The following is a 27113-nucleotide window of genomic DNA, read 5'->3' as shown; positions in this document are numbered from 1 at the left end:
CAGGATGGGAATTTGGTAACGAGATATAACGAAACATTTGAACCCTAAATGCATCCTTGAATAATCAAAGCTGTTCTGGCTGCAGGGTGAATGCTTCTTCTCGTCTTTCTTTTTTTTTCTTTTCAAGAGGAAGAAACAGACTGCCCGTGCCCACAGCCATTCGCTCTGAGGCAGAAGTTGAACGTCAGCCCCCGTGTCCGGCTGCCTGGCCCGGAGCCGATGCGATGCTGAAGTCTCACCCGATCCCAGTCTTGCACTGGGCTGAATCTCACCCGCTGCGTAAACACGCGCAGGCTGTTCTTACTGCAAATGAGGCATCTATTTTTAAAAGGCAAAAAATCACGTGAAGTAAAACACGGAGGGAAAGAAGGCGAAAATCGAGTTCCCGGAGAGCAGAGACTGGAACAAAAGTGGCAAGTTTCCAAGGCTCCCTTTTCAGTGCAAAATAATGTTTCTGACTCTCCTGTCTTACCTGCTGACTGACAACATACGTGGATATGGAAGCATTTACGTAAAAGCCCAATTTATTGGCTAAAAACCACTATTGTGTACGCTATCATTTGCAGCCCTTAGATTTATCACTGCACCCGAATCGAAACGCTCATGATTTATCACCAGAGGAGACCGGTGTAGGAGACAGCCTGGCTCCGTCACTTTGGGTCTGTCTGTCCTGTGACCCAGAGACGGGATCGCAGCTACCCGGGTCACGTGTGTTTTAAACCAGCTCACTCCAGCACCCAAAGCTCTGTGGGTGCCGCAGTGGACCCTGCCCACCTTTCTGTTGGGTGCACCCCACAGCATCCTCTGGATGGGGGTTTGTGTCTGCTGAGCCGAGGACAGAGCTCAGTGTGACTCAGGCTGAGGATTTCAGATGAGTTAAATCAGTTTCATACCCACTCCCTCAACTGGATAATTGACATTAATTATACAGGCTTGAACTCAGGCCACGCTCTCTAGGGGACCTGGGAGATGCTGCACTTGTAGGCAGCTGCGGCTGCGGCAGCACTTGCTGAGCGGCACGGTGGAGACCTCATCCTCCACCTTCCGCCCGGTCCCGAGGGATGCAGACGGGAGAGGATGCTCCAGGGCAAAGCAGCAGCTCGCAACAGCATGCCCGAGCTGTGCAGACAAACCAGAGGGGGAAACCAGGGATCAAAGGTGATTCCAGCCACGGATTCGTCCAAAACCTTTCGTACCGATTTTGGCGCAACGTTATGTAAGAGCAGCCCGGCTCCTGAAAATCTGCCAGGCTCGTGAGCAGCGAGCAGCAAGGAGGAGGTGAGAATAGAAACAAATAAATAAGCACACGTGGCAGCTACCTCCACAGTGGACCACATTTTCAAACACTGTGTGTAAGCAGAAACTCCAGGTGTCCAAAAGACATCACTGGGATTGTTCTGGATTTGCAGGAGCGTAAGGGAAAACAAAACCTGGACCAGCAAAGCCACTGCCCTATGAACACTCGTTACCTGTCCCAGGCCTGAGAAGGCTTTGGTGCACCAGCTTTGGGAAGTCTGCGGGCACCTGCAGGTGGGATTTCTCACATATTTCATCTGTATTTTGAAATCCCCAGCGGAATTAGGGATCCCCAGGGTGCATGGAAGATCTCTTTCTCGCTCCTGCATTTTGTGTTCAGCGATGTGTCTCCCACTGGGGTCCACAGAAGCACAGCAGCCGTTTGACCAACAGCAAATCAACAGACCTTCATCTTATTTCCACTTTCCCACTCCCCTGGCAGCCCTCTTTCTTTGGTTTTAATTAGAGAAGCAGCTCACCCATGAAGCAGAGGTATGCTAGGGTAAAATCAGAGGAAGGAAAGAAGCCAGCCGTGTCGGAGGCTGCCTATGTGCATTTCTGGCCAATGTAATGAGGAACATCCACAACGTGTTTTCTTCAAGCCACATGAAGCTGAAGCTACACAAAAATGCCCAACTTAGTCTTTTTGAGAAGCAGTTCCCTACATCCAGGCAGACCGAGGTGAGCCGTGCAGAGAGCCGCCCCGCTCCCCAACACCTCACCCCTCACACAGCAAAGAGAAAAGGTGCAAATTATGCTCACCCCACCACAAACCAGCTGAAGAAGGACCAAAAGGGCCTTCACTGGATGTGCAGCACTGGCTGCCACATATGTTTTCCCCTTTCCCCCTCCGTGAACAGCTCAGCTGAGCCCCGTAGAAACCCGCAAGAGCTTTCTAGCCGGTTATGAAACTCAGGCTTTGGCGGAGCGGAGAGATTCCTGACCGAAGAGGGGATGACGGGGGCTCTGCTCCTTGCCAAAGCAGCGTCAACTGATCCGCTACGGCTGTTCTCCACTTAAAGTAGGACAAAACCTCCTTTAGCCCCATTTCTCCTCTTTTTCTAAGCGACGGAGCAGACCTTCGCCACGCTTGCCCAGGGATGCTCAATGGGTGCAGGACACATAAATTGACTAGTTCTCCAAATGGCTCTCGTGCCTGCTCTCACCTTAAAACTCTGATTCATATAAGAAACTGACTGAGGAGGTGGAATGTGCTGTGTTTTCTTAATCCAAATAGCTATAGCAGGAAAAATCCTATTGTGGTCACTGCTATATTAGAAAAAAAGTGACTTAGGATATTTTCATGTGAGAAGGATTTTATTGATAGTATTTTTACCAGTATGAACCTTCCAAAACTCACCAACAGAATATTTTTCCATTTGAAAATACCTCTCATCAGAAACCCATGAAGTACATCAACTTTCACCAAAAAAAAAAAAAAAAAAAAAGAAGTAGGAGGGGAGGAATGGCAAATCACATTTCTCCCATGTCAAAATACCCTGTCTTTAGATTTTTCGAGCAGAATCTTTTAACATTTTTTATCAAAAATGTGATTTTAACAAACTCGAGATGGACTTGTCATCATTGTCGACAGCTTCTGTTGGTGGGAGATTTCAGATGGAAACCAGCTGTTGAGACTGCGAAACGTTCGGCTCAGTGGAAATCAAGGCCTGGCTCTGGCACACAGGGTACACCAGTGAGAAGTGAGAGCGTAACGACGTCTCCGGCAGGCATCCTGCTGCTGGCTGGCTGGGGATGGGGCTTCATTCGGCTTCTGCATGTGGTTTGAGTCCTTGGTGAGCCTCAAGGCGATGCCAGGGGCTCCGGAGCAGCAGCCAGCCCTGAGCTACTCACCAGGTCTCGCATGGTGCAGCCGCCTGCCTGCTGTTTGCTGGTTTTGTTGCTGGAGGGAGATCATCATACTGTATGTTTTGTAAATAAAATATGACACTAAGAAAACACCTGCCTGTGCGTCATCAACTCCCTTCCGAACGGGACACGGACCCCTACATCTCCAGATCAGGCTCGCAGCATGTTCCAGCTGCTCTTCTTTCATCTGACAAATTTGGCACCGTCTACCCCCAAAACTCTGCAGCATCTGAAATTTGGAGATCAGCAAAAGATTTTAGGCAAGAAGCATGCACAAAAGGTTTATCTTGATTGTAACACAAGGAAATCTGGATGCAAACAGTAGGAGTTATGAAAACATTTAAATCGTGGCTGTGTATCACATTAGGAAAAATAACATTTGACCCACAAGTCACCCGCTCTTGTTTTTGCAGTGTTTGAACAGTCCATGTAGATCTTTGTTTGAAATGTACACAAACACATTGAATTTCACGGACTTAGCAAATATGTAATCTAAGGCAAGGGAAGTGTGGGTGACTCGCATTTCTTAGGATCCACCTACATACAGGGATAAAATAAGCAGTGTTTCATTATTATCTGCATATATATACACATACATGTGTGCATACATGTAGTGTATATATATATTATGTACACTGTATATGTACGTGTGTGTATATATTATGTATATATATGTACAGAACAATAATGAAATGCTCCTTATTTTGCTCCTGTAGGTAGGTGGGTATTATATATATAATATATATATTTTTAAACATAGCCAGATTATGAGCAACCATACGATAAACAGAAGTGGCATGCGCATGAGATAGTGAGGACAAATCAGTGGGGAAAGATATTTTACACAGAGGCTTCCAAGGAATGTTACCAAAGCAGTGATTTATTTGTGGAATTTCAGGGGGGGGAGGAGGACAAAACACAAAGGTCTCAGAGCTGCGAGCAAGATAAACTCTACATCATCATGTAATTAGCAAACTGGAATTCAAATTGTAGACAAATAGAAAGAAGGGGGGGGAATGTGAACCATAAGCTTCAAAATTATGGAATGCTTCAAGCCTGTCTGCAGACCTAAAGGACAAAGGGATTTTCCTGACTGTTCCCCCTCTAGAAATAAATCATTGCTGTGAGCAACACCGGAGAACAAAATAGTTTCAGGATATTTATAACACCTTGGCTGGGTCCCTTTTCTAATCAGAGAAGCTGGTGTGGGGCGAGGCTAGTTATTTCCAGCAGAGAAAAGTTAGCTTATTAAACAGACAATTTTGCAACGGCATTTTATTATCTCTGGCTTGTCACAGAGTTTACTGCTGCTAAGTAAGGGTCCTTATTTTTTACGTAAATGCAAAAGACCCCAGGCAAAAATACAGCCCCCTCCAAACAGGACACCAAGCATTGGTGGCGGCTGTCGAGGCGGGGAGCTGCAGCAAGGCGCGTTGGTTATTAAGGTGATGACGGGGCCTCGACAGATTCACCTTTATCTGTCATTTCTTTCCCTTCCCTTTGGCTACACCTCTTTTAACAAGAATTGACAGTGCTTCGGAGCTTGCCCAATGTGATTCAGCAAGTGAGATACATTCTTTGCCCTGACCGGTCTCTTTTGAAGGGCCAGATCCTTCCTTCCAGAAGTACGGTGTTCCCAATGAATTCCCAAATACATCTCCTGGGTCGCACCCTGGAAGGTGCTGAGCTCTCCCCCTCCACCCCATTTTCCAGAGCATTAACAGGAGTGAAAGGGACTCAGCACCCCACCAAAGGTGCTCAGATTCTCGCAGGACTCATCCCTGGAGAGGTGGTAACAGCTGAAGGATGAGATAAGATGAAGAGATTTCCAACAAAAAAAACAAGGCCAGGAAGTTTCCTCTGGAAACACGGGACCAATTTCCCTTTTTAAATAATTCAGCTAAGTCCGAGAGAACAACCTTCCCCACAGAATTAGAGAGGATTTGAAAGAGAAGGAAAGCATTCGGCGCAAAAGAGCTGGGGGGTGGGCTGTTCCCCGGGAAGGTGCAGCAAAAAACTAGATGTAAATCTGCAAAGGCTGTCACGTTGAAATAAATCTGAAGTAACCGTATTGTCTTCAACAGGGTTACTTTGGGCTTACACCAGCGTGACTAAGATTAGCATATCGGCTTGGGCGTGCTCGTTACGATAAGCGTTCACTCGGGGAAGTCGAGTGTTGAAGCTGTGTTTTGCAACAGGCAAGCACCTGCACTTCGGGTAGACTCTATCTACGTCCTCTTATCTCGTTCCTCCCGCCAGATCGAAGGTGTGCTGAGACTGCAAGTCCTTCTCTTTATCGCCCTCACGAACCCGAACTCTGCTCTGGCCCCACCAGGGTAATAAGCTGTTATGAATATTGTATAACTGTCGGCAGGAGGAATCCGGCACACATAGTGGGAGCAATTCATGTGGGGAAGGGAGGGGAGGAGGAAAGAGGTCGACACAGCCATCCCTGCAAATTAAAGTAGGAGTAAATACAGCAATTAAACAATATTTAATCAGAGATGCAAGCTGAACAGTGGAAAAGGCCCACACAGCCCATCTCCCTTGCAAATGCAATCTACTTTATGATCAGAACCTCATTTAATTGCTTGTAGCCAAGCCATGGCTACATACAGAATAAAATAATAGCAGAAGCGTGAAATAAAATAGCAAGATGCTCTTGAAAGAGTAGGCCAATTTCTCCATCCGTAAGGATTCCAGAGCTGTACGTCGGTCACCTATTCGCAGGGGCAGAGCCACCCCTCTGAAGCTGGTCAGGAGCAGAAGGCCTCGCTCAGGCCACAGGCGCTCCGGGGAGCGAGCGGGGACAGGACCTCACAACCCAGCGGCAACCAGGCGCCGGGGCACGCTCTGCCAGAGCTGCTGCTGGGCACCCAGTGGCGGTCCGTCTCCTGCCAGGGCACGCAGGGAGCGGGAAGGGGCCGTGGTCGCCTCCACCTGGTCCCCTCACTGGTCGCACGGCTCCACCTGCCCCACAGGCCTTCCCCTTCACAGGCCACAGCACGCCGTGAGGGTGCTGGCAGCTGCAGGCGTCGTTTTGGTGGTGCTTGCCCAGTTTTAGGGCTGGGGAAGCCGCCATTACGCAGACGGGGAGCGCACCCCTCATGCCTGCTGCCTCACGCCAAGCCGCCGCCTCACGGGTCGAGGCAACAGAGCCGCCGAGCAGGTCCTACGAGGAAGCCGTGCTGACAAGAAGCCCTACCCCAGCCACCTCCTCCCGCCACCGACGGACGCCAAACAGCCCTACTGGTCTAGCTTACGGCCGGGTTTCGACGGACCGAGGCCGGCCCCTACAGCAGCCCCGACACCGGCAGGCGACAACGCCGCACTACTTCCTCTCCCGTGGGCGGAAGGATTGCGCGAATGCGGTACGTTCACGGCACGTTTTCTCCGCCCCGCTCTTCCCGCCCGGCCTATAAAGGGTTTCCGGTGAGCCGCCTCGCGCTCGTAGTATCCGTGCGCCGGCCGAGCTCGCTGAGGAGACGGCGGCCATTTTGTTCAGTGCTGGGTGTCTGCTGAGACCGGCGGTCAAGGGGGGGGGCGGGGGGGGAGAGAGAGAGAGGGAAGAAGGAGAGTGGGGAGGAGAGGAGGAAGGGGAAAAACAAGACAGAACGAGGAGAGAAGTCGGGCCGGCCAAGCAGCGAGCAGAGGGAGGGGAGCCGCGGGGAGGGGTCCGCCCGGCCGCTGAGAGGCGATGACGGATATAGACAAGCTGAACATCGACAGCATCATCCAACGGCTGCTGGAGGGTGAGGGTCGGGGAAGGCACGGGGCGGGTGGCCGTGGGGTGGGTGGCGGCCGGGCCGATGCCTGGGAGCCCGCCCGTGCGGCGCATCCGTGGTCCCACCTCAGCCACCGCCGTCGGTGCTGCACCGCGTCCTGCCTGCCCAGTGGGGTCGGGGGGGACCAAAATGGAGGGGCGCCAAGACGCTTTTGTCTTCCCGGGGCTCGCCTTCGCCGCCTCCCCGGGCGGCGCTGCCCTTCAGCCCCAACTTGTCCCTCAGCCCTTGTGTTTCCGAGCTCTTCCTGCCCTCTGATCCCCTCTGCCATCCCGGTGCAGTGTTGGGACCAGCCGGCTGCCCTCTTTCTCCTCCCCTGCAGCTCTAAGGAGATGCTTAATTTAGTATTGTTTTCGTAGCAAAGTGTTTAAAAAACCCTGGGGTGTTCTCTTGCCTTCCACACGTGCACATGGGGTCTGTGCTTGGCTGGGTAGTCGTAGGGCTCTGGAAATAAGACCTAGCGTGTTTAACGAGTCTGTTGAGGCAGCTTTTCAGAAAGTCGGGAGGAGACTTGCATGGGTTTTAGGTTATCGTGGTTTTAGCTTTGATGAGCTGCTTCCATTAATGCTACCATAGAACTTTGGCTCTTAATTCGTAACATATGGTGACTTTTTAGGTGTGAATAGAGGGTTGGGTTTTGGTGTTTCAGACAGTCTGTGGAAGGGCTTATTGTGTTGTATTGTCAGTGCTTTGAGTTGAAAACAGTTGCATGGGAGTTTCTAAATCAAAGGAAGACTTAGAAGTTGCAGGGAGTGTCTTCGGCATCACCTCTTCGGTTGAAGGGGTCGGCACCGGACTGGAGTTGTCGATGATCTTTCTTAGGGCAAAAGGCTGAGAAGTAGCCAATGGCAAATTTCCTTCCAAGCATCAAGGAAAATCATAATTATTCAAAGAAGGAAGCTAGCCTGACCCAGCTTCATTTCACATATGTCAGGGAGGCATCTCATCTGGACTTATGCTTGAAGAGCTTGGTCAGGGATTTAACTTTTTTCCATTTGGCACAAAGTTATTTGAGATGTTGCTGAGACAAACGGTGAAGAAATATCTTTCAGCTGTTTTGCACCCTTTCCTCCTTACAAGATTCTGCTTGTGTAATGGATAGCAAAAGGTCAGGCAGAGGAACAATGGTGCTACTTTAGAAATTATTTGGAGTTAAAAATCCTATAGATGTATTATGGGATTATTGAACTAGAATAAGTAAAAGTAAATAGGGCTTTTCCTGTGATCCGTTTTGGGTTTTGCCTGTTACCAATTTAAACTGCCCTGGTTTAAATTATTTAAAGGCTTCCCTTCATAAATTTAGACCACTATTTTCCTGAAACTCTAGTAGTACAATTTGTAGATGTCAGGTCCTGTATGTCATATGTTTGGTGGCATATCAATGCATGCTCAATTTTACTGCACGTATTAGTTAAAATTGTTACTTGATTTCCCCTAGTGTAACTAGTGCAATTTTCTCAAAGTGTAAGCTCTTAAAATCAAAAACATGGAATAAGGTAATCCTAGAAAGAGATCTGAATGATTTTGAACTATTTCTTTTGTTTAAAGTTTCAAAAAGTAGGAAGATGTACTATGTCAATATGTTACATTCTTACCCAGCATATATCTGTATTACATGTTTGGAGGAGATGAGAGTTCGTAAATGAGGCTTCGGAAGATTTACTGATAAGATCTTTTAAGAGATGGTTCGTGCAACTAAAGATGTTACCTGAGGTTGCATCAGCTGCCAGAACTGAAATTAAATTTTTTTCTTTATTGACATTTCAGCTGCAATTTTGGATTCCTTGAGGCAATGATTGTCTTTCAATATTTAAAACAATTACCAATGTTAGTAACCTATGCTAGGGCTTTTTTTGTTGCTTATTAAATGTCTATTATAAAGGTCTTTGCCAGATAGAGTAACGATTGACTTTTGTGGCAGTTCGTCATTTTTATACTTTTTTCCAGAAAGGGTAAAATGATACATCATTTTAGCAAACACTGCATTTTTGATAGAGTGCTAAATTGTGTGAATTACTGTGCGAATGCATTCTCTTTGGTTGTTTAAAGTTTACTTAACTCATCCTTTCCCTGAAATTATTATGGTCTGGCTACATAGGTGGCAGGACTGAACTTCCAAGGTAGAGATCTGCGTAGTATTCAATGGAGGGAAAAAAATATCTGAAGCATGTGTAAGGATTCTCATCCTATTTAGATTTGGTGCAAGAAAAAAATATTTTTCAGTGTGGTTCTGGTAGAACAACTGCATAGTGGTAGTTATACAAAGTCTGGTGTGCCTGTACCAGAACTCTGTTTCAAGTGGTATCCTTTTCAGACAAGGTTGCACACAGATTAAAATCATACTCAAGCGTGAAAACACTGCAAAATCTGTTTTAATAATCATCTCACAAACTGAGTTGCCCAGATCCTTGTGCAAGCTTTAATATTTAGAGAAATTTGTTATTCCATTACATCTGTCTTTAAACTGTATACTTACATATTTTTGTAACAGTTAACTTCAGGTGATTTTGCTGGCAAAATGTAAAGGATATGAACAGGGGGCATTATCCCTTCTTTTTAAAGGTAACAAACCCAAGTGTTAAGGAGATACATGATAAAATATTTCAAATCAGTGAGAAAATGCAGTTAAGCAGGTATTTGTGTTTTATGATATGCCTTAGCATTGCACTGTTGGAAGAGACCAAGAGCTACACCAGTAGTGAATCTAGTCTAATGGTCAAGGTAAAGTGAAGTGGTTAAAGGGTGAATAATAAATGACTCTTGCTTTTGTTCTTAATATAGGGCATTAATAATATATTTGTGAGGGGGTTTTTACTTGCTTTCTATACTACTTGTCTGATCAAATGACATTATTCCAACTTTTCCCCCAAATAGTTGATCTTCTCCCACTCGCATTAGGCTAGTTAGCTGAAATTATTAATTTGTTCTTTAAAAGGTCCAGAAGTATATATTTAGCTGCTCATTCTAAGGTAAATATTTTAAGAGTCTTTCTTGCTCTGAATATTTATAGTACAGAGCAATTTGGCATTGAAATGTCACAAAAAAATGTTTTTCAGTAACATTGTTCGCAACCTTGGAAAGCTGTTCAGTGAAAACATTGAACACTGATGGGGTTTTGCTGTAATTGAATTTATATTTGCTACTTTCTTTACTAGTTATGGTTGTGTTCTGCTAAGAACAATTTTATGGGTACAGGTTGTCTAATTTTGTCACCTTTAGTAACTGTCCTAACAACAATTTTCACAAGAATAAGTCTTCTAAAGTATAGTAAATGACAGCATCCGGCACTGAGTATTGAAGTGTTTCCTGAATGTCCTTGATAGCACATGAAGGCTCAAATATTTATTGAACTAACTTGCTTTGCTGAGGCATAAGAAGGGGCAAACATGAGAGCAAATTACTCTCCTCCTAGGAGGAGTGTTGTAGGCAGTAACTTCACGGTTCTGCGCTTGTGGCTGTGTGTGTCTGCTAAGTGAAAGCTGCCACTAGACAAGAAGGTGCTAGAAAAGCTCCCTGTAAGATATAAAAATCAGTGGCATCTCTATGGTTATGGAAAGGGTTCCAGAAAATGGCAGAATTCCTGCTCAGCTCTGGGCAAAGAATGGGGGACAAATCCGGAGATTCCCTGAGTGTGAGCATGGCTTCTTTTCCTTGTCATGTCAGATGTTGTTCCTATAACTTGAGCCCCTTATCAGTTTCCTTCATCTAGTGCTTTGGCAGCTCTTCACAGATAAGCAGTGTCTGGTTTGAAAATGGAGCTCATAGTAACATATCTAGAAAACAAGATTGAAATGTACTAGTTTTGCCGTGGTAACGATAAATAAATAACAGGGTAAAATAACACAATTTCAACATACATAAGTGGAACCCAAGTTGAAATATAGTTCTGAATTTTTTTTCTGTCCTGCAACCTCTGCATATACTGTTAACAGAAAACTAAGTAATGAATGGAGGGTACTTTGGATAAAGCCATGTGAGGCTAGAATGGTGGTAGCCATTCTGAAAGCTGAAATCCTGGTTAGTGTGCTAAAATCAGCAAAAGACTCCAAATCCTCAAGCTTTGCTGTTTATGCACCCACAGATTTCTATTCCCGGTGAAGCCTGTTGTGTAGCTGTCAAAGAGATATTCTCTCTAATTTGCTTTAAATGGGGAAAGAGGATCATCCAGTTATTAAAAATAGTTGAGTCAAAGAATATAGATAAACTTCTGCTGACAACTGAGAAGACAATTTCTTACAAATGCAGTTCTGTGATTTTTTTTTTTTTTTTTTCACCTTTCTGCTAAGTACAAGGTTGATTGGGTCTGAAGGCTCGCTTTTCTTTTAGCTTCATATACTGAGATAAGTGTCTGATTCTCACAAATGTTAATCTGAAATGTGGTGAGATTTCACTTGTTGATGATACTGTGATAAAGTTTCTAATAGCCAAGCAGCACTTGTTAACCTCAAACCGTATAATTTTCCATAGTTTGTATAGCTTAATGACAATTGTTTCCTGCTGTGTTGCAGCAGTTTCTAATAATGGGAAATAGGAGCTCTGCATTTGGAAGATCAGGATTAGATTCCTATCGCTGCTGTGGATTCAAATAAGTCAGTTAAATTCTGTGTTTGTTGCCCAGTCAATGAAGTGGAGGAATTTGTCATCTCTAAGTGTTTGTGATCAGCGTGAGTACCTGTTGCTATGAAGCTCTCTCCAGCGTGGAAGTACATTACAGGATGAAAATTTTGCAGTCATGCAGAATCTTCTATTTGATAATGCTGCTGTGAACTTTTGTCATACTGAAAGTAGACTAGAACTTTTTCTTTCTAGAGGCTTGGGCACTGAGGAGTTGCTTTTCAGTTTCAATTTTGAATTTGAAATGATCTGATCAAAGTTGGTAATGCCTGCAGTAAACTAAAACCTTTTTTACATCAACCACTTTCAAGTTATTTATTCCCTTTGTGCCTGTGGTGCAAAACTGAATGTGAAACTGTCATCAGGAACTGCTAAAAACAAGATTAAAAACAACCTGCAGTATTTTTGGAAGTGTCTGTAGAATTGCAGACATCTGAACATAAAGTATGGTAAAACTGGGAGAATTGTTTAATAAGCCAAGAAATGAACTGACCTGCTGATAGAATATTTTCTTTAAAACATTTTCTGTACAATAACTTGATTCTAGCAATTTAGTTGACAGGATTTCAATGGCTTCTTTTCATGTAATATTGAAGGAAAATTAGATGTTTGGATCACTGAAATTTCTAATATTTTTTAATATTCTGCTATTTTTGAATACTTTCCTAAGTAACTGTCCCTTTCATATTAACCTTGAATGAGGTAATAATATACTCAGTTTTACATTAGCGTTTGCCTTCGTTAAAGGAATATACGGCACCAAACTGAACATTGGAAAATGCTAGTGATGGGATGTGGTGTAGAAGTCTCTTGTACTCTATGTGCATGTGGTCATCTGACTGTTTTACGTTCTAGATCCCGCAGTTCTTGACTCACTTATCCTTCACAAAGAAACGTATAGAAGTTATCCTGGACGTCAAGCGGTGTTTTAGCTCCTGGCAGCTGGAGCGAAGCTTTGTACTAGCTCTGTTTGGTTGCACCAAAATGACAGGGGTGCCCTTATATTCTTGCTCTTCTTCCTTTTACTTCCTTTTCCCCCTCTGCTGGGCGGCTGTCGTACTGCACGCACTTCTGCTTATAATGCGCCTTCATTTTAGAGTTGATATCTGTTGTTGCCTTCCAGCAGTTTACCTTCTATTGGAAAGCAACGTTAATTTTCATAGTTGGAATCTATGTTCGAGTCAGTACATCTGCAGAGATCATCCAGGCTCCAGGGAGGGATCTTTTTTGTGGTCTTTTCCATCCAGTGGAGAGCTTTTTTTCCCAAAACTTCTCATACTTGTATAGTGGAGATTATTTTACTTCTTAGAAGACTGCCCAGACTGGACATTGAAATTGAAGCTCTCGAAAATGATTTTTAAGAACAGGAGCATCTCTGCCTAAAAGAGGATGGGAATATATTACTGTCTGGAAATAGCACAGCAGTATGTTGAGACAAGACATAAATAAAATATTATTTGAAATGGGCTGACTTTTTTCCTCAACTGATTAATCTTTAGCTTGTTCCGCTGTCAGTTCCAGACTGTCATTTCTGAGAGAGGTTATTTTTTTTGCATTGAAAGAACAAATGTGCATGTACAGTACTATTGAGCTGCTCTTTTGACTTTATGACCAAGCTGCCTATTAGTATTGTACTGTCTGATCTCTACAAGCTGTCTTGTTTTGGTCCAAAGCAGAGAAAAGAAACTGTAAACGCAACATATTTTTCATAGTATATTATTTTTGCCTTTCTTTAGTGGACTAAGTAACTTGAAGACTCAGAGAAACCTTTTAAGAAATCATTCAGACTGAATATCCTGCATTTCCTTGCCAGCTCTTTCATTGTGGATGAGAAGCTCCTTGCACTAAAAATACAGATTTCTCAAACTAGTATGCATTTCTGCATATTTGATTCTTCTGAAGCCAAAAATATTTTTTCCAGCTTTTCAGGATATGTAGGTCAACGTTAGAAGAAACTGAACACTCTCATTTCTTCTGTACCAATTCAGTGTTGGATGAAAGTGGTCAAAATGTCATTGGCAGGCAGTGTGCTACAGAACTGAATCAAATTGTCCTGTTCTTTCATCCTTCTGGTATCTGTGCTAGTGAGTTTGTGAACTGCAGCAAGGCATCCTTTTATCTTGTCAAGGTTTTCTGCGAGCAGATGACTAACACTGCATGAAGATTATACTGGTTCAATGAAAATGTATTGGAGAAACATAGGAAATTTGTATCTGAAACAGTCAGTTTTCAGATTTTCATTTAATCCTCAGCAAAAATGAATGCATATACTTTATTCATGAGCTTTAGTGACTCAGTGCATTACATAGTCTGTATAATTTTTATATTTCTTAATTTATGGATGTGAGATACAGGGTTTGGTTTCAGCTATTTCTAACAAGACCCAATCATGGAAAGCTAGATTTTTGGCGTCTCATAAAACTAAATGCAAGTATATTGTATCATCTCAAAACCGAAAGTAAATTGTAGGAGAAAATTTAACATTTGTAATTCAGCCATCTGATCACTTTATTCTATAAATTTCTGTTCTTTATTGCTTCTGGATATTTGGCATTTTGAGTAACTTGCTCATTGCTCAGGAGTGTTTGGAAAATTACTGTATAGATGAAAAAAATTACTGTGTGGATGAAAAGCTTCATGCGTGATAAACTGCTGTGACAAAGATTTAACTTTCATTTATATGCTTCATTACTTTGAATATGTTAATGGAAGACATGAAATTTAGTGGTAATTCCAGTGTTTCCATGTAATGTCAGTGTTGAGTGATAATATATAGGCAGTGAATAATAAGGGAGCATGTATTGCTTGAAAGATAAAGTTATTAAAGCCATGACTTTTGACCTACAATCAACTTAATGACACTGTCAGTATACATTGTAATTTGAACTAAAGTTTAATTTTGAACCTTATTTGAGGAAAGGTTTTGTGGTTTAGGGTATTGTCAATGATTCTGTAGGGCAGCCTGTGCCACCATGATCAGGGTCTCTGGGAGTCAGTATGAAGGGTAGAATGGTTTTGGTAGTAGCACTGTAAGTGCTGGCAGAGATTGCGTCCAATGCCACTTCATTTTATGGATGGATATTACACAATCATTACTTTATTCTTGATCTAGATAAGATGCATGCTGACTGAAGAATGTTTTCTACTCTTGATCAGAGGCTTGCGCAAAAGTAGGAAACTTCTGTGCTACTGAGAAACTGTAATCCCTTTGGAACACAACTGTTTTTGTTCTTACTCCTTCTAAAACATGCCCCTCTCCTCCCCAACCTTTCCTTGTGCGGTTTTCTTGTCTTGATTTCATATAGTGCAAGGCCCACAGTGACAGTACAGAGATTTGAGTCAGCTGTACCTTCCAGATATCTCACTCTGAGGTTAAACAGTATCAAGGGAATTAGACTGAAATGGTATGTAAAAGGTTATTTAGGAATTCAGGAAGATAATATTGCATAGATTCTTGTCTTTGAAAGGGTGTGGGGGTCATTGCTTGCTTTTTTTGCATCTAAAGACCAAGCTTTTTTGGATAAGAGCACAGATTCTTCAGTCTCAATGGCATATGAGTTGTACGCAGTAAGTCGCCGAACTAGACAACATATTACTAGTATAGTGATTTTGTTTCTAGAGGTGTTGTCAGAGTGTTTCCAGGCACGTTCAGCTTTGATGCGGCTAAACCAATGGGTTATGTTGTAGGAGATGACTGCTCTTATTCCATAATCTTACTGGAATTTGCTAAAGGGTTTTTGCTTCAACTGTATCAGTGCTCCATGTTGTCACTGGTTTTGACACCAAATAAAAATATAAGCAGCTTCACCAGTAATGGCATAATCACAATTTTTTTTACTTAGTCTTACCCTAACCTTGATAGATGCTGTTGCATGCAATCTAACCATAGTTACAGAATTGTTGCCATTTGTATTTCTAGGCAACAGAAATTGTGGGAAGGGAGGGGGGTGATAGATAAATGGAGGGAAAGCTGTGCTGGTGATGGTAGAAACTTGTTTAGGCCAAGCTGGTGTGCTTGTCCAGACTAGGAAAGCTTTGACGGATATTGAGGGAAACCAACTATTGTGAACTGTTGCAGTGGGGGAGGTTGAAGCAGTAATGGGGGAGGGTGGTCTGAGGCTGGCAGATAGATCTCTTACTAGCTTGTCTTTTGCTGTGCTCAAATGCAGTGATAAGGAGAGGTGTTCTGTCATTGTGATCCAAAAATGTTTCTGACCTTCCAATCATGTGCTTATTTTTCTTCGATGTTTGCTAATTGCAGTGTAGAACGGGGCAGTATGGTATTTATGGGTACTGTGGTCTTGTTTGTTTAGATACTGTCTTGGGCAAGGTTATATGATAGTTTAGGGAGGCTTGCGCATACGAGCTGTGATGTTGATGATTAAATGGGAGACTTCCTTTTCTCAAGTTCAGACAGCTTTCCAGAGAACAAGTGTAAAACTGCTTCATTTAAAAAAAAAAAAAAAAAATTATATATAGAGAGTCACATTGTCCAAGATAGGTTTTATAACTAAATAGAACTAAACTGATGCTATTTAAAATGTGACATTTAATGGAGGAAGTGTTGAGCCAGGAATTCTGTTTAATGAAAGTAACATATAACTGAAACAGAACACGCTACCCTTGCTCTGATAACACAGCGGTGCAGTTCGCCTCAGCAGACTGATACTACCCCGTTATCTTCTCATTCTGTATTACAGTGGCATTTAGTCAGGCTCCTTAAAATAACACTAGGGATATTGTTGATTTTGATAACTGACTTCTGACTCCTCCTGACAGTGCGAGGATCAAAACCAGGCAAAAATGTCCAACTTCAAGAGAATGAAATTAGAGGACTGTGCTTGAAATCCAGAGAAATCTTTCTGAGTCAGCCTATTCTACTAGAACTTGAAGCTCCACTGAAAATATGTGGTGAGTACTGTGATTATGATTTGATGCTTGGGGGAGCGGGTGTCAGGTAAATGCAGACCTTAAGCAGAGAACAAATGCCAGATGCTACTTCCACCTATCAACAGTGGGACTAATAAATGATTGTAGCAAAAGGGAAAATAAAACCCTGCTGGATGCTTAGGGTGGAGGAGTTGAGAAGGAGGTAACAGTTGAGAAGAGGGAATTGCAGCGGGGACCAAAATAATACAAACCCAAAAAGTTACTGGTCCAGTTTCACGAGGCCGCTTGGGAAAGGAGTTTTTGTATCAATGCAATAATGTTTGGCCCAGTCATGACTGAACAAGGGGAAACAAAGGAGAGCTACAGTAGTTTATTGTAGCTGCTATTCAGAGTTGAACAGTGGTTTGACAATATTTTAAAATCCTGCTGGAAACTTAAATTTCTGTACTGTTTCTTGGAATTACCTTCTAGTTTGGTTTCACCATACTTGTACACAGTCGTGCTCATTTTGCACACAAATACATGTCTAGTCATACTAAAAGAATGAAGAATGTCAAAATAAAAGCCTCAATAAATGCACTTTAAAAAGCTTCTGGTAAACAGCATTTTATCCTACTCTAACATTGAGGATTTACTTCAGATTGAAGTAGCTTGTTCAGTATTTATAACATTGGTAGTCTAAAACCATGATTTAGTGTTCTGCTTGTCAGAAACAAAGCCATGATTTAAACCAAAGGCAGAAATGCCAGTTTCATTTTGAATGCAACTTCACTGCTAGAATTTGAATTACTAAGGGTTTCCAGAAAACAACAGAGATGGTACAAAGCAAAGCAAGTTCCCCAAGTGGTCAGTTTTCCATCAGTATTACTAATGCTGTGTGGAAATACCAAGAATGAGGTAAAGGTTCCTGATCTCACAGCCACTAGTCAAGTAAAGGATTTAACTGGATGTCAGATTTTCATTTGAACATGCAGTTGGTTTCTTGGAGTCTTGATTTTGTTTTACACAAGTGCGAATACTTTTAAGTAGCTACATACTTCATCTTAGTGTGGTTAACCATTGCATTACAGAGATGTCAAACTTCAGAATGTGATCATTTTATTTACGTTAAGATAAACTGTAATTTTTAAGTATGTTGTAGGCAGTATCTAACTGCAAACTTTTTTCTGTCTGAAGTGTCATTCATTTGTTCTTTCTCTAGAATCAATCAAAGAATGTAGCAAAGGGTCACTTACATGTCGTTTCTGACTACTCTGTACAGGTGACATCCATGGACAGTACTATGACTTGCTTCGACTCTTTGAATACGGAGGTTTTCCACCAGAAAGCAACTACCTGTTCCTTGGTGATTATGTTGACAGAGGAAAGCAGTCTTTAGAAACAATTTGTCTTCTATTGGCCTACAAAATTAAATATCCAGAGAATTTTTTCCTCCTCAGAGGGAACCATGAATGTGCCAGCATCAATAGAATTTATGGGTTTTATGATGAATGTAAGTAATACAGACGGTGTGTGCATCTTTGGCTTGGGGAAGCAGGGTAGGAGGTGCTAGCATTGCAGTTGCCTTTGCGCACTTCAAGGGGACCCTTAGCCTATTTTAGGAACTTTCCCTGATCTTATTGGAGACCAGTCTTCACAGTACAAAGCAGCATGCAAGTGGGTAATTTTATTTATTGGCCGCAACATTAACTAACAGTTCTCACCGGTAGATATTGTTGAAGTTCTTAAGATAAGGTCATCTAATGAGAGAGGAGAGAATTTTACTTTGTGCTTTACAAAAATTCACCTCTCTTTCTTTCATTTGAGGGATGATGATGATGTGTACTTATAACTTAACTTGGAGAACGGGCTGGTCTTTACTATGGTTATTTTACAGTGCTTGCAATCTACTTCATATTAAGACCTGTAACTTTGTAATGTTTAAAAAAAAAAGTCATCTTTGCCCTTCTCTGGATGCAGTTCAGAGTGTTGTGTGCTGTTGCTTTGTCTAAAGCCAATATTTCTTTTCATAAATGGGGCAAAACGTGTGTGAAGTTTTCAGTGTGATGCCTGCTTGGATTGAGCACCAGATACTCGCTCTTTCAGTAGGTGGCTTCAGCTGCAGAAGTTGTTCTTGAACCAGTGTGTCAGCCTTTTAATGAAGAAATGTGCTTGTATTTATTTGGCATCGTGACCACTCCTTTTGAACAAACGCAATGTTGCTATGCAGTTAATGTACCACCTCTGTCACTGCAGAATGCATTAAGAAGGTCTGTTGTGACGGAGACCATATGTAGACCTTACCCTGACATAACAAGTAATTTAGCTGTGAAGTAGAAGTGTATGTCCATGTTTCAAAGGATGTGACTTAATAAATCCAGATAATGTAGAGGAGATTAAACTGTTCAATTAATTGTGCACTGAAGCATTCTCACAACTTGTGTTATGGAACATGCTTGGCTCGTAGCTTACAAGATGTACTCTCCATGTCTTGTTCTCCTTCAGTGGGGAAACCAAGATGTGTGGTATTTCAGAGTTGACTCCTCAGAGATTAATCACAGGCTTAGTCATATATCGCAAATATGTTCAGGGTTCATATCTGTTGGGAGAGTCCCTTCAAAAGTAAAACTGTAGCAGTTTCATTTTTCAGGCCTATTTCTTTTCCTAGAGAGACTTTATGTGGTAAAGCACTAGCTGAAGTTTGAAGAAAATCTGCTTTCTAAAAATTACTCTCTTCTCCTGAAGAAAACAGCAAATGGCAGGACTTTCTGAAATTGATCAAATTCTCCAAGGGATAATTTTCCAAAGCAAAGTTGAGACTGAAGAGTTTGGCTGCCAACAGTGGAATGTCATTCTGTTGAACTTCCGCTATTCTGAGAGCCGCTTCAGAGTGCCCTGCCACACTGCAAGAGACCTTTGCAACTTTCTTAGAAGCAATAAACTATGTCCGCAGATAGCAGAGAAGATACATTGTCTATAGGTTTTAACGTTGACGTGTTGCAAGTTTTAAGAAACTTAAGGCAGCCATCTTAGGCTGGTTGTAGTTGGGTTGGAAAAGCATATTGACTGTTTTTTCTCCAAAATGTCTTCTAGGTAAGAGGAGATACAACATTAAGCTGTGGAAAACCTTCACAGACTGTTTTAACTGTTTACCAATTGCAGCTATTGTGGATGAGAAAATATTCTGCTGTCATGGGGGTAAGTAATAGTTCCTTAGTTGATATTTGAGAAAACGTCATACTCCAGTATCTGTCATGGAAATGTTCATGTTTACGTTGCTGAAGCTTCAAAACTTGAGGGATTTTTCTCTGCCTTGGCTCATGTATTAGGTAGGGTTGAGCTTGATTAGTGTCAGTTTTGTGAATCATTGAGCTGGTAGCTTTGTAACTTCAGACTCAATGATTTGCTTTTCCTTTTATACCAAAAGGCATATTGAATAGCATCTCCTTTTGAGTAAAGAATTCTTGTAAGTTTTTTAGACTTACATGACTAGGATTTTTATGTACATTCTGAAAACGTACATTTTCATAGCATCATAGAATGGTTTAGGTTGAAATCCACCTTTAAAGATCATTTAGTAGAGGGCAGGGAAATCTTTCACTAGATCAGGTTGCTCAAATCCCCGTTCAACCTGATGGGTTTGGAGTTTCGTTTTAGAAATTGGCTCTGTTATTCTAAGTGATATCTACGTGATACCTGCTTCATGCAACTTTTCAAAGTAATAAAATACATATTGCACCTTAAATGTTTTTTCACTTGCAAGTAATTCCAGTTGCCCAGGGAAACACGTCAGTGAAAAATGGTATGAGGTATATTTGATGGTGCGTTTCATCTTACTAGGCCTGATTGTTAAAATAAACATAACCTGTGATTTCTGGTATTGATGCCACTTTTACTTAACAACTCTTTTAACAGACACTTGCAAAATATTACAGTGAGATTATTGTAATCCTGTAAAATGTGGAAATGGCTTTGCTTATCTTGCTTCCAGTAAATCTTAGAGAAAGTGACTTGTCTTCTGTTACAAAAGCTTTAAAACAAACGCTGGATTTAAAAAATGTCAGTTATCATTGCCATTGAACTACTTAAAATTGCAATGGTGAATCAGTTTGAATGCAAAGTATTTGTCTTGAAGTAATACCTCAGTTTTGCAGAGCAAGTTGGACTAAAATGTGAACTGCCTGTGTCTTAACTCTGAACAGGTTTGTCACCAGACCTTCAGTCAATGGAACAGATAAGACGAATTATGCGCCCCACCGATGTACCAGATCAAGGTCTACTTTGTGATCTCTTGTGGTCTGACCCTGACAAGGATGTCTTAGGATGGGGTGAAAATGACAGAGGAGTGTCCTTCACGTTTGGTGCTGAAGTGGTTGCTAAGTTTCTCCATAAACATGATTTGGATCTCATATGTAGAGCTCATCAGGTATATTAATTTTGTACATTTAAACCATAGAGTAATTGAGGTTCAGAGGGACCTGAGGTGGTCATCTGGTCCAACCCTTACATGCAGGTACTCAACACAGGACAAACCCGTAAGCCTGAGTTGCTGAGGAATTTGTCCAGCCAAGTTTTAAATATCTGCAAGGATGGGGATTCCACTATCGCTGAACAGCTTGTCCCAGCATGTAACAACCTGTGTAATGAACATTTTTTTCTCAATACATATAAACTGAGGCTCCAATTCCTGAACAAGATTGTCTTGAACCTAGCAGAATCCTGTTTTTCTCATTGCTAATGGACTCTGCTGAACTGGATCCTGCGATGGTCTTCCTGTTGCAATGTAAAAGTTTGGGACTCACGCTCCTTAGATGGAGCCAGTTTTTCAGTTGCTGGCTCTGTTAAAGTTGCTTTGCATCTTGATGGGAAGAAGTTGTCCAGTCTAATATTTCTGCTTTTCTCTCTAAAGGTTGTTGAAGATGGATATGAGTTTTTTGCAAAAAGGCAATTGGTAACTCTTTTTTCCGCCCCAAATTACTGTGGAGAATTTGATAATGCGGGTGCCATGATGAGTGTGGATGAAACTTTAATGTGCTCCTTTCAGGTATGGTATCTGAAGATTTTACCTCCTAGTTGGCGTAGTTAGACTTTAAATTTGCTCTATTTTGAATTGGTACGTTACTCTTACAAAACCATAATGCTTGTTTCAAATAGATCTTTACCGATATCACATGTAGACAGGGCTGTGTTTGCACTCATGTCTTCAAAAATGTGATAAGCCCTTGCTGGTGTGAGCAGATGAACTGTTTAACCCTGGAATTAAATCATGCAAGCCACGCTGTCAGCTGTTAGCCTGCTTCAATTGCCGTGGGCGCTCAGATCAGCTGCTCTAAGCCCTGTCATAGCTCTGAGTAGGAAACGGTTATTTATTTATGGGCACATTTATTACTTGTCCAGATGACCGTTATAATGTCTTCACCACTGAATTAATTTTTTTATTTTAAGAAAGCTAAAACTTTTTGCTAAATGAGTGAACTATCTTTTCAGATTTTGAAACCCGCAGAGAAAAAGAAGCCCAATTCCAGCAGACCTGTAACACCTCCCAGGGGTATGATCACAAAACAAGCAAAGAAATAGTCACTTTGGCGCTGCCTTGTTGGGACTTGTATTATAGTATATAACCTCCATTTTTAAAACTGTAATGTGTACTGTTCAGCTTGCTCAAAATAGAATAATGTGTTTGTGGTTTTCCTTTTGATTTGATGAATGGCATTTGCTGGTTGTAACAGCGAATGAAAGACTTTTCTCCCTCCCAGGAAAAGAGTTTTAAAGTTCCCTTTCGTTGGTGTTACAGCTGTACACTCCACAGCATCTTCTCCTGTCATTATGGGTAATTGTACAACTGACTTTCTGAATCTGTACAATGAGTAGTGTAAATGCTTGTTTTCTTCTTTAGGATCTAAAGAGGGCACTAGTGTGCTATGAGAGTAGAAATTTGTTACTGTCAGAAATTACATACTGTTTATACAAACCACTGTGAACTTTTTTTTACGTTAAATTTTGTTTTAAAGGGATTGCTTTTCTTTTCATGTCTTGTCATGTACACATTAGTTTTATTGCTGTCTACATTAGGAATAACCTTCCACCTTGCCAGCGTCACTGGTATGATGTATATTTAATTGACACACATCCCTCTCCGTATACTGCAAATGACAATTAAAGCCATTATTTTAAGTGTTTGTGTCTCTTTCCTGAAGCCAAAGTTCGCTTAGAAAACTGTTTGTACACGACCCACCGCACTGAGTTGGCAGGGCTCTCCGCTCCCACCTCCTCCGGGAGACAAAAGGAAGTCCTGACTTGACATAGCAAGTAGAATTGCTGTGCTGTTTATTCTGTTCCTGGTAAAAGTAAACGCATTTTTGTACAGTTTCCGTATATTCAATCAAGTGGACTGTTTTCCAGGGGCATCCGTCCTGCAGCAGCCAGTGTCAGAAAGCTGGGAGGTACGGAGATGGTTCTAGATCTGCCCAAACGGGTCTGTGTGGTTTAGCCTAAGGACTTTGTTCTACAAAGAAACGTAGAAAATAGCTTGATAAGCCAACCAGAGGCATTGATCACCGGTTTATATAAATCTCTCACAGAATCTTGTTTTTTAAAAACTGTTAATCTTTTTTGAACAGATAACAGTGTACAAATACCATGTAGTGAAAATCACTTATTAAATGAAGAAATTGTTAAATCCTCTCAGTGTCAGTTTATCACAACATATACACTGCTGCTACCAGAGGAACTGACGCGGGTAAATAAATTGTTCTGGAAGTGCACAAATTCTTGGTTTGGATTTGTCTCAGCTGCAAGCACTAGAGGTGCGCTCCCAAACAGGAGCGTTGGATTCGGATCTGGCTCCAGAGCTCTAGTGCACATATTGCATCAGAGGGGGGGCGCAGGCATGAAGCTCCCGGAGCTCTTTGTGCGTTGCTGCGGATCTGCAGAACTCTCAGACAAGTCAGAACGCTGTAGTTCAGCGACAGAAGACGCTGGTATCTGAACTTCTGTTTTTCACAGCCTGTGGTCAGGGTAGCAGCGGCGGTTCCCAGAGGTACACGTGCGTGGGAGGACGTGCTCATCTCTGCTCGTGTTCATCGTTCCATGTTTTAAGTGGGGTTTGCCTTGAGTAAAAGTCTGGTGTGTTGGGACCGTGGACTTAAGAGGGTTGTAGCTGAGGACAAAACCAATTTCCTTTGGTTTTTAATTAAAGAACTGTAAATTCTTGGCGAAGAAGGGAAGTGGAGTAGACTTTACCACTGCTGCCTGTTGTGTTAGCAAGGCTTGGTGTTCTGCCAGCTAAAGCAGGTTGAATTGAAGGTGATGGACAAGGTGTGACACCAGCTTTGGGCTGTCCGCTCTCACCCTTGACAGGAGCGCCCTGTTGGTCCATATCCCTTCCTCTGCCGCCTCCTCTCGTGTGCCTTGTGGAAAATACTGCAAGATTTTTGGAAGTCAAATGGGATGGCTTGTTCAGCCTCTTCTAAAACTGCTGCAGTGGTGAACTTGTGGTGCTTGGTGGAGTCTGGTTATGAAGGAGGAGTTTGTCACTGAACGCCCAGCTCAGATAAACCACCAGCTCTTTCTTGGTGTCCCAATTGGCAGATGAGTTTCCCTTTGCTTCTGGAGTGAGATGAACTTTTTTGACAAGAATGCATCTTCTGGGCAGTCCCCAGCCATTGATTTTGGTTTCTAAATTATTTCTTGGTCAAATCAAAGAGCCTTTTTCCTACTCTGAAGACTTTTTTTATTTTCCGTTCCCTCTAAAGCTAATTAATTGAACCACCTCTTGGTAACTTTTGATGAGCTCATTAGATTAGGTGTCAGAGACTGCCTGTTAAAGGCTTTCTCACAAACTTACGTTCACTCTTTAAATCACATTTGTGGTTTTTCTTTATAGCGCCATAATTTTTCTCCCTCCTTGTAAAACAGCCACATGGATGTCTTTTATTGATCTGGTGAATAATGAATGGCACACACACACGGAACCAGGTTTTATTTTACTTGTATCTAAAGGAATGCATTAACCTGTCTCCGCAGCCATTAGCTCACCAACCATTCTGTGTGTCACCGTGTCACACCTTTTTTTCCTCTGCGACTTGTTTTTTTTTCTCTCTCAAATGCAGTTTTAGTGACATGCACCTATTCTGGGCTGCGTTTTCTGCTTGGCTGCATTCCCCTGGGGTGGCTCACGTACCTCGGGCTCCCCAGCTGCTCGGGCTGAAGGAAGTTCCACGCTGCTGTGGTGGAGGTGGAAAGGTTGCTGTGCTGCAGTGGCAGGAAGGAAAGAAGACCTGTTGATCTGGCTACGGGTTGTGATCAGAGGTTGAGAGCCACGTTTTATGCCCATATGTTGGGGCTGGGGGGTTTTCATCAGTGGAGGAAGAAACAGCAGCTGCCGATTTCCTGCTGATTTTCTGTGATACTTGTAGGAACACCTACTTCACACGTGGAATAGAGAGAAGAGCACGTGAGCCTCCTGAGGCCCTTCTCCCTGCAGCCCCGCTGGCCCAAAGCTTCGCAGAAGTCGCGAAGGATAGGCTGTAGCAGGCAGGGCACCAGGCTTTGCTGGAGATCCCCACAAAAGGTAGCAGCAAAGTCATGATAAACCCAAGTTCTCTTCAATCATCTTGTGCCTTTTGAAGTACGCCCAACTCTAATGTCAGTGTGTTACTCTGGAAGAGTGGCGAGAGCTGAGGCACTATTTATCAATTTGGATGTTGCTCTAGTGAGTGGTGTGTTTCTCTGAAATGAAATGAGCCCTCTTTTCCCATCTGGCTGTCAAAGGGCAATTTTCTTGGGACAGGTCATCTCTGATTGTTCCTGGTTTGCTTTAGGATGCGTCAGTGCTATTGTGGCTTTCGGTCCTGAGGTGTTGGGCAAAGCTGTGGAACTTAAAAAACAACAACAAAACATTAATTTTGTTGGCAGTGTAAGCCCAGATCCCTGACAGCACTCAGGCTCCCACAGGAAGATACAGGCGTTTTGGGCACGTGAGTCCCTGATGTGCACAATGTGCTTTACACCCAAGTTTAAACTGACAGATACTATTGTTGAATGAGAACTGGACCTTGCAGCCACTGCGCGTGGGGCGCTGGAGGGGGTGAGGGGCTGCTGGAGGTGGGCTGAGCTACCCGTGCACCGCCCCATAGGCCCCGAGGTGCCACCTAAAGCAGTTCTTCATTGTAGTTACTGCTTGCAAAGGTATGACACAAAGCGCGCTCCCCTTGGGGGTTTTAGGCAGCTGGTGAGTTCCTGAAGTCGAGCTCTTTCCAAGCAGTCGGCTTTTCAACCCTTCTCGCTTCTGTTGAAAAGAGGGGCTTGAGCCCCAGGGGTTTTGGTGTTAGAAAACATCTTTCTGGTCTCCTGCTTTCATGGGCACTTGTTTTTAAGTTTAAAAAGCGCTTTTTTCTTTGCAAGATGCAGTCCAATCCCTTCTTCATTCTGCTGGCCGCTTCACAGCTCCCCTGGCAGCATCTCCTCCCACCAGACGGCGGAGGCACCTCACAGACGTGCTTAACACACAGCCCCTCGCAGCTCTGCGTGCACGTACTGATTATTGGGATTTTGTTTAAATTCTGAGGATGAGGCTTCACATTTGCAATCACCCGGGTAGCTCCGCTCAGCGGCTGTGCTCAGGGCCGGGTGAGTCCACATGGTATGAAGAAGACACCTCATGGGGAGGCAGAACCTTCTTTTCTCCTTAAAACCTGCCAAAGAGGGTCAGGTCTGTTGAGCTCTGAGAAGACCTGCCATCCGCAGTCCCAGTCCTGAGCTGGTGCCTCCCACCATTAGCTGATTGAGTTGGTGTTTACTGGAGTCAGCTGAGACCAAAATGCCTCAATTAGCTGGAAACTCCCAGGATAAAACTCCTCCCTGCTGCTGCTGCTGCTGCTGCTGAGTTGTGCCTTTGCTGTTCCACTGCTGGCTGCCCACCTGATCTCTGCAAGTAGGTGGTTTGGGGTCATGGTGGAGGGACAGGAGATTCGGGGTTCCAGGAGGGTGTTGCCGGTGCCAGTTCCCCATCACCCTGGGGAGGAGGATGGGGACAGACCTGTGCACTTTGGGATGAGGCACTAGAACATTGTTATGTTCCAGGCAAAGTTCTAGGTGCTCTCCAGGAAGAAACTCTTTCCAGGAAACAAATGTCTTGAGGCTTTAGAAGTGCAAAAATGGAGATACATTTATTCATTAGGGAAGAATTAGAATTATTCCAGATTTGTCCAGGTAGAGGCCCAACAGAGAATCATAGAATGGTTTAGGGTTGGAAAGGACCTTGAAGATCATCAAGTTCCACCCCCCCTGCCATAGGCAGGGACACCTCCCACTAGACCAGGTTGCCCAAGGCCATGTCCAGCCTGGCCTTGAACACCTTCAGGGTTTTTTGCAGCAGAGTTTGCTCAGGGCACTTCCAAAACCAGCTTGTGTCTGAACGATGGGGGGAATCCTAAACAAGAAGAAACCTTCTGACCAAACAGGAACCTATAAACGGAGGCAGCTTAGATCCAGGCCTAATTTCTGGGGTTTAAACTTTTGCAATCCCAATCCCCGGACCTCTACCTACTTTGTGGGACAAATCTGTACCTCCTCTCAGCAGCCGAGCTCTGATCTCAGCAGAGCCTCACCATTTCATTTCATGCCAATCCTGGATGTCCGCTCGGTTTGTCGGGTGCGCTGGGGGAGAGGGGGCTGATTACA

General features: G+C 43.1%; 1 protein-coding gene across 1 annotated transcript; it reads left to right on the top strand.

Annotated features, from left to right (window-relative positions):
- The first annotated feature begins 6790 nt into the window (after window positions 1-6790).
- Window positions 6791-23108, top strand: PPP1CC (protein phosphatase 1 catalytic subunit gamma). The gene is made up of 7 exons (XM_082491548.1): window positions 6791-6917; window positions 16341-16472; window positions 17713-17943; window positions 19524-19628; window positions 20633-20856; window positions 21340-21474; window positions 21918-23108. Exons 1-7 carry the CDS (start codon window positions 6863-6865, stop codon window positions 22005-22007), a joined length of 972 nt encoding a protein of 323 aa, XP_082347674.1. The 5' UTR covers window positions 6791-6862; the 3' UTR covers window positions 22008-23108.
- Window positions 23109-27113: the final 4005 nt, after the last annotated feature.

This window comes from Vanellus vanellus, assembly GCF_965231255.1.
Source record: "Vanellus vanellus genome assembly, chromosome: 16".
Taxonomy (NCBI): Eukaryota; Metazoa; Chordata; class Aves; order Charadriiformes; family Charadriidae; genus Vanellus; species Vanellus vanellus.
The sequence above is the reverse complement of the archived record's forward strand: the minus strand, read 5'-3'. Positions and strand labels throughout refer to the sequence as shown.

Coding starts and splice junctions, on each gene's coding strand:
- PPP1CC (XM_082491548.1), top strand. CDS start 6,863: ATGACGGATATAGACAAGCTGAACATCGACAGCATCATCCAACGGCTG. Junction 17,944..19,523: donor TTATGGGTTTTATGATGAAT/GTAAGTAATACA, acceptor AATGTCTTCTAG/GTAAGAGGAGATACAACATT. Junction 21,475..21,917: donor CTTTAATGTGCTCCTTTCAG/GTATGGTATCTG, acceptor CTATCTTTTCAG/ATTTTGAAACCCGCAGAGAA.